Source organism: Cyprinodon variegatus, unplaced genomic scaffold, assembly GCF_000732505.1.
Source record: "Cyprinodon variegatus isolate N-32 unplaced genomic scaffold, C_variegatus-1.0 Scaffold272, whole genome shotgun sequence".
In the NCBI taxonomy this organism is placed as follows: Eukaryota; Metazoa; Chordata; class Actinopteri; order Cyprinodontiformes; family Cyprinodontidae; genus Cyprinodon; species Cyprinodon variegatus.
The window spans coordinates 423,374-437,984 of NW_015150725.1; the positions used below are offsets into that span (position 1 = coordinate 423,374).

A 14,611-nucleotide genomic window follows, 5' to 3' on the forward strand; every position below is an offset into this window, starting at 1 on the left:
GGAACCAATCCGAGCGCGCAGTGAGACAACACTTTGTAAAACCCTCTCAACACACTGTTCTCCCCCTCAGTTTCATCTCTGCTCGCGCTCGACCTGCTCTCTCCGCGCTCAACACCAGCTGTGCGCTCGGCTGTTTCTCCGCTCGCTCGACTCTCTGCGCTCGCCACTTCAGCAATGTATGTAAATGAACCATACCATCAGCCAATCACGCTCAGCTTCTTTTCATCCAATGAAAGTATTCGTTCTTCCGGTTAAATGGGGAAAAAAAATAAAAATACAGGTTAAATCAGGAAAATCAAACTCTTGCAGTTATTTGGTCAACACACCTAACCATTTGATGGACAGAAGATAGTACTATAATATATCTTGAATTATCTCAAATAAACTTCAGTAAAACAGTTATTAGATCATTGCCTCGTCCATCTCTTTTGCCTGTTATTGACATGGATTTAAATTTGCTGTTTTAAAAGAAAAATAAGGAGGATATTTCAGATTCAAGTATGGTTCAACAATGTATAGATAAAAAAATATTATGTTAGATTTTTTATGGATGCTTCAAAATATTCCAATATTAGGAATGGTGTTTTGTTTTAGTTCCAGAATTTATTTTTAAATCTGGTAAAAGAATCAGTGATCAGTAACCGGGTGTAGTATTTGGAACGAATGCTTTCATTGGATGAAAAGAAGCTGAGCGTGATTGGCTGATGGTTTGGTTCATTTCAATACATTGCTGAAGTCGCGAACGCAGAGAGTCGAGCGAGCGGAGAAACAGCCGAGCTGCGGAGCGCAGAGAGAGCAGGTCGAGCGCGAGCAGAGACGGATCCGAGCACGCGCAGAGATGAAACTGAGCGCGAAAACAGGGTGTTGAGAGGGTTTTTCAGAGTTGAGCGCGCACCAGACAGGTTTTGCGCGCGCGGATTGGTTCCTGCACGTTTAAACCGATGGCACAAATATCTCTCCATAGGCTCGGAGCTCGTCTGCCTGGCTGTGTGTTTCCTGGACGGGGCCGCCTGTGGAGCTGGTTGACAGTTGCCTTTTGTATCTATGCTTCTTTTTCTATGTCTGCTTCTGTCTCCTTGAACCCCAGTGGGCCTCAGCAGATGGCCGCTCACACTGAGCCTGGTTCTGCTGGAGGTTTCTTCCTGTTCAAAGGGAGTTTTTCCTCTCCACTGTCGCTACAAGCATGCTTAGTGTGAGGGATTGCTGAAGAGTCAATGAGTCGATGCAATCAGCTTAGAAATAAACTGAATTGAATTGAAAATGTGATCCTGCTGTTGGGGTTGTTGGTCTGAATGCTGCCACTAGTACTGATGAGCAAACACTTCTGTAGAAATAACCCATTAAATGATTCTTACATTAACATTATTTTCTTTCTGAGAAATGCATCATAGTGCTGCTGTATGTGTTGGGAGTTGAGATTATTATTCAATGTTTTGCAGAGAAACATGTTCATTATTTCACCCTCTGCTCTCTGTTTTCCACAATCCTCCCAAAACACATCAACAAAGCCTGACCTTCAGCTGTAATGGAGTACATAACCTGTTGGCTTCTGGGTAATGCAGTTTTAATGGACTGTCTTGATCCTCTAGAGTGGAGAATGTAGCAAGAACAGGAGCACGGGCAGGAACAGAGGGGGAAAAACAATAAAGAGAACTGAGAATTGAGAGGGAGGAATGGAAAATAAAACAACAGCTAGATAAGAGTGTTTGCCTGTTATTGTTTTCCATGTCTAACATCCTGAGACATGGCCTGTGGTATTCAGGAGATTTCATGCGGAGGAGAAAAAGAGAGATCCATAAAGCTCCTGCTTTCCTTTAACACCCCAGGGAAAGCCATCTTTAATTCATGAGGACTATAAAAATAAAGGTTTTCACTCTGATGGCCCTGCAGCCTGTAACAGACTCTCAAACCTACATGACAACATGCAGATGTTGATGCTGCGGTTAAAGAAGGCACCGCTTTGCACCACTCACCATGTATTTGGATGTTTTTAGTTAAAACTACCTCTGGTTTGGTAAATCTGTTTCCTAAAACCTTTTTTTTAATCATACAGTGGAGGAGTTTAAAATGTTGCTCTACCAAAACATCCTAAAACTGAGTTTTAATCATGTTTTTTGGAGAAATCTGACAAACTGTGGCAGTTGTTGCTGGACGGCTGCAGTGAAACACTATTCCCAGCTGTAGCGTTATGAATTTTTCATATTTTTCACCCCGACACTTTTAACCTAATTCTTTCAGCCATGCTCTTGTTTGGAGCTTTATTTTTAATTAGTTGTACGATATTACGGTCTGTGCAGCAGAGCGGCGGTTAGCAATGCCGCGCTGCAGCAACGAGGTCCCAGCATGGAATCCAGGCCGGTTCCAATCAGTGTCGAGTTTGCTTGTTTTCCCAAATGCTTGTGTGGGATCCCTGACTACCTCCCACAGTCCTAAACATGCATGTTGGGTTAATTGGCCTTTTTTAATTGCCCGTGTCTGAGTGTGTGGGTGAGAATCGCTGTCTGTCACCGTGTGATCACATGGCTGAGCAGAGATCTGTCCAGATAAACTTAACCTCTCACCCAATCACAGAACGAAACCAGCCACCCTGAAGAAAAAAACAAAAACAAGTATAGAAAATTGATGTTTTTGCATTTCAAATTTCTTTGCTGTTTTGACACTATTTAACTGGCTCCCTCTGACATGTCAACATCTCACAGTAAAACTTCTGCACTGCAAAAACGATCTAGAAATAAGTAAAATTTTCTTAAATTAAACATATTTCCCCTTAATTAGAGTAGGTAAATGAGATAGTTTGCCAATGGAATGAGTAATTTCACTCTTAAAATAAGATAATTAGATAATATGCACTTGAAATAAGACAATGCAATTGTGTTTTCTTATTTTAAGTGTAAGTTTTCTTGTTCCATTGGCAAAACGTCTATTTTACCTCCTCAATTCAAGAACAAATGCACCTTTTTTAGGAAAAAATGACCTATCTAGATTTAGACTTTTTGCAGTTTATCTATTAGTTGCTCTGTTTAATTTGCCTTATTTTCCTTCAAATAAGGAAGCATTGTTTCCTCACACATCAGTTATTTTTGTATAAAGTGATTAATAATCCAAATGATGTCACGCTATTATCCAGCTGAATGTTGTTTTGAACGACTGTAAATATCTTTATCTTAAAATATGCACACTTAATATGACTGTGGACTAACAGCCCAGTGTTTAAAGGAATAGTACACCCAAAACATGATTAGCCTTCATTTTCTACTCCCCCCCATGCTGAACAACACTCTGGAGTACTTTTTTGATATCTCAAATGCATCTGGAGATCTGGGAGGCTTCTTGCTGTCTGCTGACATTCAAATAATGGAGGTCTATGGCGCCCGAGGCAGAAAGGTCCATAAAAGTCCACAAAAAACGTGTCAATATTCCTCCATACTGCTCGTCCAATGTATTCCAAGTGTCCGGAGTGGGTAGCATCCAGAATTGACTCGAAACGAAGTCATTTAGAATGTTTTTAGAGCATAAACAGTAGTGTATAGGATTTCCTGAAAGCGCGTTCACGAGTCTACGGAAGCCGCGGCAGACCAAACCAGATGAAAGTGCGCATTCAGCTCGGCAAAGAACTCATGCTCTTCCTCAACACTGAAGTCCTCAGACATTTTTCTTTCGTTGTTTCTTTCTTTGCACAGGTAAACAGCACATTTCTTCTTCTACGCTTGCATTATCAGCAGAGCAGACGCTGAATGCGCACTTTCATCTGGTTTGGTCTGCCGGCTCCCACAGCCTCCACTCTGGGTCCGTGAGCAAGACCCTTAACCCCCTCTAGTCTGAGCAGGTGATCGTTTCCCATAATGGTCTGGAGAACTTCTGTTATCTGGAGGTTTATTCTTTTTACTTATTGCAGGCCTGGTTATCCTTCCGCAGCAGTTTGTCACAGATATTTTTGATTCATGCCCAATATTGAAGCGTGGTCTGCGCTACGTTATTCCACGCCACAACGCCAGAGGGCCAATCAGGAACCAGCTGTGGGTCTAGATACGGCCGAGGCGGTGAGGAAGTGGGGGAAAGTTTGTGCGACAACGGAGGGACATGAGGGCCAAAAAGAGCGGGGATCCAGGAAGAAAAAGGGTCCCAGCGTTTTCGCTCTTCTAGCTGCTCCATCTTCACCAGTCATTTTCCACAATGGCGGTCAGACAAACAAAACCAGCCGGTAAGGAACCAAACAGGAAATACTCATAGAGTAGAGAGGATGTAGATCTGACCAATCAGAGGCCTCCTGTCTGCGGCCACCTAAAGTTTTGGAGAGGTGCAGTAGAGGGTCTGCCAAAGGGGGCGGGGCATATCTGCATTCACTGCGACACACGCAGACGACCGGCTTTCTGAACATAAACCAGCCTTTAGTGTCTCAGTCGAATTCTTGAATTTGCATGTCTAGTTTTTTATGTTTGCGTTACTTTTTGTCATTTCTGCGCCTTTAATTATTTGAAGTGTTTTTTCTCATTTCTGCCACTGTAGGAAATCTAAAAGAGGACGGCCTCTATTAGGTTATTTTCAAGTGGAATGTATTAGTCTTCGTTATATTAATAGATTGTTTCCTTTCTCCTGCTGCTGCCTCGGGGCTGCAGGAAGGAGAAGAGCTTTGATTGACAGCGTGTTTCATATCCTTTAACTAAAGCAGCTGAAGTTGTTGTCGATTTAAATGCTTGAGGAAAATATTCCCCTGCGTTCATTCGATGTCTGTCTGCCTCCATCATGCTAAACGCCGTGTTTGGCTGTCTAACCAGCATCTTGGGTTGATTGCACTTTATGACTTTTAAGGAAGTAGGCCGTGAGGGAAGATTGCTTTGGAAAGCAAACCCTTAAAGCTCGTCTTCTAATGTGTCAATATATTTATTGAAGTATTATTTTTATCATTCATTTATACCATTGTATTTAGAATAGAATAGAAAACCCTTTTTTTTTGTCCCAAAATGGGGAAATTCTGGTGTTTACAGCAAAAATATTATTAAAAAAATGGTCACACAATGTGGACATTAAAAATAAGAATAACATAATAGTGAAGAGTAAAAAAATAATGCTGTACTGTAAAGTGTTTTAACAATATAAATAACCACTATTCAGCTATGTAAATTCTTACAGTAACGGTTATTTGAAAATAGATGTAAAAAGTTATTTATTACTGTTAAAATTGTTCCTTTCTTACAAAGGGAATAATCTGTTTTTTTATTATAGAACTAGAAAACAGTGAATCCTTGCAAAGCCAAAGCCTGCGTGCAGACAGCAATGATAAAATGTATTAACAGGGTTGGTGTCCCCAGCTGCAGTAGGAGGCCGGTGAGGCTGTCTGCACTCGGTGGGGCTTCTAACAGAGGGTCACTTCTCAAATGAACTTTTGTTCCATTTTAGTGAGAGGAGCCTTCATCTGCATTGAGCTAGAAGTAATGAAAGTGTGGTGGAGCATTGAAGATTGATGCCAAGGAACTCCCAGACCTCTTCCCTCTGCGTTTCACCTTCTCTTTCATCTCTAAACTCCTTCCCTTGTCTCCTCTGACTTCCTGTTTCCTTGTTTGCTTCGTCTCTTATTTTCTGCATCCTCTCCTTCCTCTATTCGATCTACCGACCATTCTTCTCCTCCGCCTCCTGACATATTGGTAGAAATGTAACATTTGGATATCTGAGAAATCATGATGTAAATAAAAAGCCAACCTCTGGAATAATAGTCACATTATATGTTCAATCAAAGCCATTTAATCATGATAAAAATAAGGTTTTATACAAAGAGTTCATTCTTATGTCCCTGTTGTGATTGCATCTCTTTTTAAAATGGATATTAGATTTTTCTTTATTGCTAACTGTCTTAGCTGCTGTAGATGGCTTCTTTGTTACCAGCTAATATGTAAAAACAAATTTAAAAAAAACATCAAATAAAATGAAATCCTTAAAATGCCTTGTTTATTCACCGAGCAATTCCCTCAAAGTTCAAATAACAAACCCTTTTCTCTCTGTGTGCTTCATGCATGGTAAATTTAGCTGCCTAATCATAATGCACCTTCTGACAGACGACATAAAAAGCAAAATTAAACTTAAAGACATACCATGACATTTGCTATAAGACTATATACGGCTCAGGCCAGGACAGATGCATAAATATTCCTGGTGCTTGTCCGTCATGCAGAGCTTTAACGATGCTTTTTTGCAATGACAGCAGCAAGGCCAAGGAAAGCCACCGGGAGAGGTAAGGCAGAGGCTGAAAGGCAAGGCGTGCAAAGGTTGCCAACCTTCTACATAGTCAACAGAGCATGCAGGGGCTGCTTGCTAGCCTTACATAATCAAGCTCAATGTAAAGGCATTGAATGCAGGGCTGTAAAGCATTCTGTAAATCCACCACAGAGCAGAGCCACTGATACACCTGGATTTCCCCAATGTGGCGCAATATGGGATATTTCCAATGTTATTCTACGTTCCCAGGAGCTATGAATCACACGTCTCCGTCTGGCAATTTTATGGACAAGTCTGAGTCTGACAGTTGCCAGGAGAATAAAACCTGCCTGACTACATGGTGTTGGGTGCAGGAGGGATTACAGGGTTTTATATTGGATGTTTGTTCTTAAGAAGTTAGGCTGGGCCTCTTCGTTGGAGCTTCTGCAGTTGCAGCGATGGGCTGACATCATAACAAAGCCTGTGGATTAAGGAGAGGATGTCGATCAATTTCATCTGACTCTGAAAATAGATGAGCAAATACTTTAGCAATCTTGTCTTTTTACCAACTTGTGCTTGGGTTGTTTTTTTTTTTTTTTATGATTCTTAGGAGCTGCTGAGATGAGCAGAGGTTTGTTACCAGCCAGTTTAGTTCAGCTGTTTACTGTGTTAGAGACTCCCTAACCTCAGAGGAACTGCTTTTGATGGATCGGATAATAATAATAATAATAACTGAACTTTATTGATTTCAAACTGGAGAAATTCCCTCTCTGCATTTAACCCCTCCCCATGGGGAGCAGTGGGCTGCCATTGTGCGGCGCCCGGGGAGCAGTGAGGGGTTAAGGGTCTTGCTCAGAGACCCAGAGCAGCAGTAAGTGGGAGCCGAGCTTGAACTGAGAACCTCTGGATTCCAAGCTTTACCCATTAGGCCTCCTCTCCACTAAAGGATAAACTCCAAATGCTTGTAGGACATGTTGTCTTTTAGATTTGCTGTAAATCTAAAAGTTTCTCATCCTGGGAAATTGTTGTGGTCAGCTCTTGGATTTTTCTACCATTTGGGCTTCAGTGACCTTTTCTGTGATTTATGGTTTTTAGCTTCTTTAAACAACTTTAGATGAAGCAGATTCTGCTGAGTGAAACTGACTCATTGGTTGGAGGAGCAGGAGCTTCCCACCCCGGTCCTTAGAGGAATAAATGACTGCTTCCAGGGGAGGAGCCAGAGGGAGGGCCGGGGGGGGACAATATAAATCACCCTCACCAGCAGATTGTTGTTCCCATGTGGACGTAATTCATCTCCTCCAGAACAAGCAGTTCTCCTCTAAACCTGAGGGTGGCAGCAGTGACGCCTCCATGTGGAATGTCCTACTTTAAAATGTAAAATTGAGTAAATCAACCGAAAACTGACAACAAAATACAGCAATTTAATATTCAAAAAGATATGCCTCAATGAAAGAGAATTATTATAGAAATAGTTGTAATATTTAATCGGATGGATTTTATCTGTCTCTGCAGCTATCTAGGAGTCATCTATGTAATTAAAGAGAAATATAAACTACTTGACTAATAAAACAACAAATTGCGGCGCCAGTACTGGATTTTTTTTTCTTTCTATTTTATTTTTTTTTTTGGCATTGATCCTAGTTTTTTTTAGTTACTATTGGTTTGCTCCTGCTCCCGTCTGCTCCCGTTAATGTTTAATCCTGTACCGTCCCAATCACAAGATCGTTAATAATACTGACTCCCATCCCACGGGAATCCCGTGACCCGTGGGATTCCCGAAAAAATGTCAGTCTCTAGTATCTATGCTTCTTTTTCTATGTCTGCTTCTGTCTCCTTGAACCCCAGTGGGCCTCAGCAGATGGCCGCTCACACTGAGCCTGGTTCTGCTGGAGGTTTCTTCCTGTTCAAAGGGAGTTTTTCCTCTCCACTGTCGCTACAAGCATGCTTAGTGTGAGGGATTGCTGAAGAGTCAATGAGTCGATGCAATCAGCTGGTTTTCCTTAGATAGAAAACTTTGAATCAATCTGACTGGATGATCTGGTTGATCTGGATCTATAAAGTGACCTGAGATGACATGATGGGAATTGGAGCTATAGAAATAAACTGAATAGAATTGGAATATTTTCTCGAACCGCCACGGCCCGGTTTGAACTAGATGGGGAAGTGAAGCATAAGAGCTGCGGTGTGGTGATGTAGCTTTTCCTCAAAGAGCTTTTCTTCATCAGAACTTTATTCTTTCTGCAGCAGACAGGTTTTTAGAAACGACACCTTTACAAAAGAAAATAGTCTTTTTTTGTGTCTATGTATTCTAGGTGACTTCATGGCTTATAGTAAAGTGTGTGACGCCCAGACTGGGCCACTGGATGGAGAAGTTCTGCACCGCTCTGGATCCTTGGAACTTGACTGGGACCTGGACAAGGAGGAGCTACAGGAAGCAGGAACAAGCGGCGACCGCACGCAGACGCAGCACAGCGACTGTCAGAGATCAGGTTGGTCACAGCTTTTGTTTTTATGAGGTTTATATAACCCTTTACAACATGAATGGTTGGTCTGGTAGTTTGGCTTTACTGATACTAATCATGTTAAGTTGTTGTGAAACTGAATGAGTAAATCATTTATAAAACATTTTAATGCACTAATGAGAACTCAGTGTGGATTCTCACGATTGTGAACCATTAAATAATCATAAGAGAAAAATCAGAGGTATTTTCTCTGCTCTGTTTTCTCTTTACATGCATAATAGCATAGAGCTAAACCTCATGCAGTATTTATCATCCAGTGATGAAGGTTCATTATTTTTAAATTGCTAATCTCATTTGGTTAGATGTTATCAGTACAGAGCTGTAGCACAAATATCTGCCCAATACCTTTGTTTTGTTGAAAACTCTTTTCTATAAATCTATCTTAAGAGCTAAGAACCAACGGGAAGCGAAAAGCAGTGATCATCTGTCTGAACGGTCAGTTAATGAGTTCACTATAAAGTCTCTATAGTGATTTAGGGCCTAGGGCGGACGGTCGGAGCTCACAGCCTCTGAATCTGCAGACCCACCATCGGCTCATTTCTCTCCCTTTGGCGAGGGTTAGGGGGTGTGAGCAATCATTGTATGTTTAGCCCCGCCCACATTAGGTCCTGTCAGCCAATCAGCATCACATAGACCTCTATCTTAGCTTCATCTCTGCCCTGAAAACGGTAAAGAGAATGCATTGACATTACTGTTTTCAAGGCTGCACTTTAAAAAAAAAATTAATTGCTTAAAGAGCTCTTCTTTCTGTTTTGTTTACTATTGTGTATAAAAAAATGATAAAATTAATTAAATTCAATTCAGTTTATTTCTATAGCGCCAATTCTCAACACGTCATCTCACAGTTCACCAGATCATCCAGTCAGATTGATTCAAAGTTTTCTATCTAAGGAAAACCAGCTGATTGCATCGACTCATTGACTCTTCAGCAATCCCTCACACTAAGCATGCTTGTAGCGACAGTGGAGAGGAAAAACTCCCTTTGAACAGGAAGAAACCTCCAGCAGAACCAGGCTCAGTGTGAGCGGCCATCTGCTGAGGCCCACTGGGGTTCAAGGAGACAGAAGCAGACATAGAAAAAGAAGCATAGATACAAAAGGCAACTGTCAACCAGCTCCACAGGCGGCCCCGTCCAGGAAACACACAGCCAGGCAGACGAGCTCCGAGCCAGCTCCCATGTCAGAGGATGAAGAGAGCACATCCAGTTAGTCACAGTCAGAGAAACAGGACTACACTGGAAAACAGGCCAAGCTCCAACATCTAGAAACAAAGGTGTTGATGGCAGCAGCACAGCTGATATTTCTCTCCAGGATGGAGTCACAGCCAAACAGGAACAGACCAGATGAAGCTACTATGAGAAAAAGCAGAGAGAGCAGAAAGTTAGAGATTGAACTAACAGATTCTGCAGAATCTGTCTCTAAGCATTTAACTTTACTCTCAGTTAGTTTGTGTTAAATTGAAAATAATATAACTCCTTTATCAATAGAAGGTACCTGCTCCCAGCACTGGTAGTTTTCATTTTCATTGACGGACCCAATCATTGGCCTAAATACATCTTTGAGGTAAAGAAAAGATATATAAAACCAGATATACCACCTTTTGATTCCACTGCACTGTTGTTTTTCCCTTAGATTTTATTCCTGATTTGTAAACTTGCTGATTTGTTTTATTTTATTCTTTTTTCTTGGTTTCTGCAGCAGCATGTTAATATAATAAACAAATTTTTTTAATAAATGAGTTCCAGGTTGCTCAGATCCTGGTCCGGATCCTGACCCTGAGTTCCTGGAACCGATGCCGAACTCGGTCTCAGTTTCACCTCATGGACGATTCGAACGACTCCAAGAAGATCCCAACTACATCTCTCACTTCACCAGGTCCGCCGGCCACAAAGGGCAAAGGAGACTTCACGGTTTCATACTCAGGTAGTTAAAGGTCCACTCTCACACCAGACTATCTGTAATAAAGCAACCATTAAGATGTTTTATTTATCACCTCATATCAGGCTGACACACTTCTCCATTTTAATAAGACAAAAATATAATGTTAACAACATATTTAAAATCATTTTAGGCTGGGAAATATGTCAGTTCCTCATAGAAGTACAGGAGCTACAGTGATCTAGTCCTGCGTGTCTTTGTGGTTCTTCAGTGTGACGGAAAACATTTCCAGCAAAATGACAACGGAACCTTTTGGATTGTCAAAGGGAAAGCGGCTCTCCTCAGACTGATCAAACACATTTTTTATTCATTTCTCTATTAAGGATGACATTTTATGGGGGCAATGCAACAGTAAAGCGCATGAATAATTCTCATATAATTTATCCTCAACCCAGATAACAGGAAATGTTAATGTTATATCACCTGCAACAGTGAATGTATAATGCTCTGTTTTCCACCTGCAACATAGATCTACTATAATACATTCCACAAATTCAGATAATAAATTCATTAAATTCCCTTTATTTTCATTGTACCTTGATCCACCTTTTCAGTCCTGTTGTTGCTCAGATAATGTTATCTAACGTGACGCAACTCTCTGCCCCTTTCTGCTGGTTTGTACTGAGACGCCTCCCTGTTTTTCTGCACAGATACTTTCTTGCCGGTTTGGGAATATTTCTCGTTGGTATCTTGGTCGGCTGGTTCACCCACACACCTTCAAAACCTGCATCTCCTCCTTTACCTGAAAGCCCTGACCTGCTTGAAGAGCTGCTGCGAGGAATCAAAGCTGAGAAGATAAATGCCCTCCAAAAGTAAGTTTGGCCAAACCAGCGAAGGATGCAAAACTAAACTCACAGAAGTGGAAAAGTTTTCATTTGTGTATTTTTGAGATGCGATAACCAATCAGGGACCAGGTGTGGCGCTGAATGAATGAACACTTCCATATCAAGCTTTTCTTATTCAAAATGCAATGTTCCATCTGTTCTTTGTCTATTTTAGCTGATTGACAAATGTGATTGAGGTTGATGACCAGGCCACCCCCCCCCCCCCCCCCCCCCCAAATTAGGAAAGAGAAGAATCTCACCGGTAAATCTCACTAACTTGATGTGGAGGCAACATCCTGATACTTGTAGTTAATTTAGGGCACAATAGTGATGTTATGAGATGAGCCAAGGCCTGTAGGTGTGTGTGGAGTAATGGAGGGGGTGTTTCAGTGAATCGCGTATCGAGTCTTGCTTCATTTAGGGGAGGGGCCAAAATCGATTATGTCCGGAGACTCGCTCCTGCCATGTGACGTCTTCAGGAAGTGGTTCAGATCGCCCGCCAACTTTAACAGACGTTTAAAGAGCCTCAGTGTTCAGTCAAGATGTGGAGGAGAGCTGCTGTCAGTTGGATAGATTCTAAGAATAGATTGGTTTGGAAAGCAACCAATCTAGTTGGTTAAAGCTATTTTAGTTAGATTAAACAATCTAATGATCTGAATCTGAGCTAGCCACTGGTTTCAGTTGTATTACTAGTATTTAGTATTGCTTCCTGGGGAAAAGCGACTAATTTAAAAGGTGTCAGCTGGAATTCATTGCCTTCCTTTCCACTGGTTGTTGGTTCAAGACCTGCTATTGAAAGTTGCTATGCTACTTAACCAGTATTTCGGTGACCAATGTGACCAGTTTGTATTGGTTTGCCCTTTTACAAATATAGATTGGTTAAAAACGCTGCCAAATTAGTTTGATTAAACAAAAAGTTTTGTTTAGCACATAACTTCCAACCAGATGAAAACCTAAAACTAAACCAGAAAAGGCAAACAGAGTGACGTGGCAATAGTAGTTTGAGAAATACAGTTTGACAGAAAAAAAATGGCTTTTAGAGCTAAATGGGGTGTTAGCTAAAGCCGGGCGTACACTGTACGAATTTATTTTTTTTTCTTGCCCTTTCTGTATTTAACCCCTCCCCTAGGGGAGCAGTGGGCTGCCATTGTGCGGCATCCGGGGAACAGTGTGGGGTTAAGGGTCTTGCTCAGGGACCCAGAGTGGCAGTCTGTGGGAGTGGGGGTCGAACTCCTCAGGGATCCAAGTGCAATGCCCTAACCTCTAGGCCACCCCTCCCCTAAAACAGAGAATGCTGTAATGCTAATGGATAACTGGTTATACCAATGGACCTGAGGGATCCAATTTATTGGAGGACTAAGATTGTCTTTTAATAGGATTAAAGAATAACAAGGTTTTAATATGTATTCAACACTAATGATCATTTAAAGTATGCATATATGCGTTTCCGTGGATACCTTGCTTTTTTATTTTTAACCAATACAATCATTGGATTGTCATCTCTTAGGTTTGCACAGATGTATCTATTTTTTCATATTTATATTCAAAGCTGTCAGAAAAACTTTCCTTGTCGTCCTTAAAATCCACACAAAGCTACACGTTGGTGGTTCATCTGTTCCTGACAGCTAGACCTGATGTTTAACTGTAACTTATGGTATTGTAACATAATATGAAAGCTTTGTTAGAGTAAAGCAATAAACACCAAGTGTTTGTCTGCAAAGTACATTGGTATATGGTCTGATAATGCTAAATACCAAAAATGCTTAAATTCACTAACAAATGAAGCAAAATTCGGTGTAAAATGCAGAATAATGTATACTAAGACAGCAAGGCAACGTCATTTAATTGGGAAAACATTTAATCCTTTAAGCCACAATGTTCTTCTGCAGTATCTCCACTGACTTGGCGCATTCAGGCAACATTCACTTTAAAATACAAAAGACAATCTCTAAGTTTCCACCTTTTCTTCACATGAAAACTGCAGCTTGGTTCAGAGGAGGAAACTTTAAATTTCTGTTCCCAGCAGAACCTTTTAAATTCAATCCAAAAGTACTTCATTAACCGCTAAGGGAAATTAAACGTTGCAGGAACTCGTTGTTGTTGTTGTAGGTGTTGATGCTGCAGGCAGGAAGGATTTCTGTAGAGGTCTGTCTTCCACCAGATATGTAGCGGCCTCTGACTAAAGATGCTCTGTTTTTGTTTAAAAATCTTCTGAAGCGGATGGTGACTCTTATCCATAATGTTCTTCACTTTATAAAGACTCCTCCTTTGTGAAATTATCTCCAGAGGTTCTAGAGGAGTTTCAAGAACAGAGCCTGTCTAGTTGCTTTAATTCTACAGTAACTGAGTTATGACCTCAGTGACTCTTTTGGAGACATAACTTTAACTTGATTCTTTTTTTTAAATAATGTTCCAAACACTGGAAGGGTTGCATGCTCTTTTTATTTGTCATTTCTTCAGACCAAATTGATTCTCTGGTCATTCTGGCAGTTTTTGTTGCCATGAGGGACGCTGACTACCTTGCAAAATGTCCGCCTTATCACACCCTTATTTACCATGATGGCGGCCCAACCTTTGTGGCGACACCGATTTGAAACTTTCTGGAAAGGCATTTTAAAAGGTGTAAATGTTTTTGAAGTCAGACACTGATGTTGATCCGAGTTTCTTCCCAGAATGATTTTAAAATCAATTAACCACCTCAGAGGTCTGTTCTCCATAAAACGTTTCCTCAGCCTTTTCCATGTTTTAGCAAATCTAGTGTCATAATACTGCAAATGTTAGTCAGAAACAGTCAAGTTAATAAAGGTTTTCTGAAGACTCCAGATACTAAGTCAAAATAAAGAAATAATGAGACTGGAGCTTATTTAAGGAGCCTGACTAAACATGAGAAATATTTCTTTAACAAACAAATCTTATTTGGATTGTTGGATAATTTCATGCTGAAAAATTATTACATTTGCATCAGATGGGTTTTTAGCAAAGAACAATCTGTGTGTAAAATTTGGGACAGAAGCAGCCTGGATTCAGCTTCAAATCCTGCTTCTCTGCTTTCTGAAGGTCCGTAATCCCTTGTTTGAGTCTGGCAAACTAGGGATTACAGATGTGTTAGGCAAGGCAAGGCAAGGCAAGGCAAGGCAAG

The 14,611-nt window shown here is 41.0% G+C and overlaps 1 protein-coding gene across 1 annotated transcript in view; it reads left to right on the forward strand.

Annotated features, from left to right (window-relative positions):
* naaladl2 (N-acetylated alpha-linked acidic dipeptidase-like 2) overlaps positions 1-14,611 on the forward strand; it is a 576,898-nt gene that overhangs the window by 181,619 nt on the left and 380,668 nt on the right. Inside the window, exons 4-6 of the mRNA XM_015382993.1 lie at positions 8,502-8,678; positions 10,456-10,633; positions 11,299-11,460. Of these exons, the coding sequence (XP_015238479.1) occupies positions 8,510-8,678; positions 10,456-10,633; positions 11,299-11,460 (509 nt within the window). The 5' untranslated portion in view covers positions 8,502-8,509. The remainder of the gene's footprint in view (positions 1-8,501; positions 8,679-10,455; positions 10,634-11,298; positions 11,461-14,611) is intronic.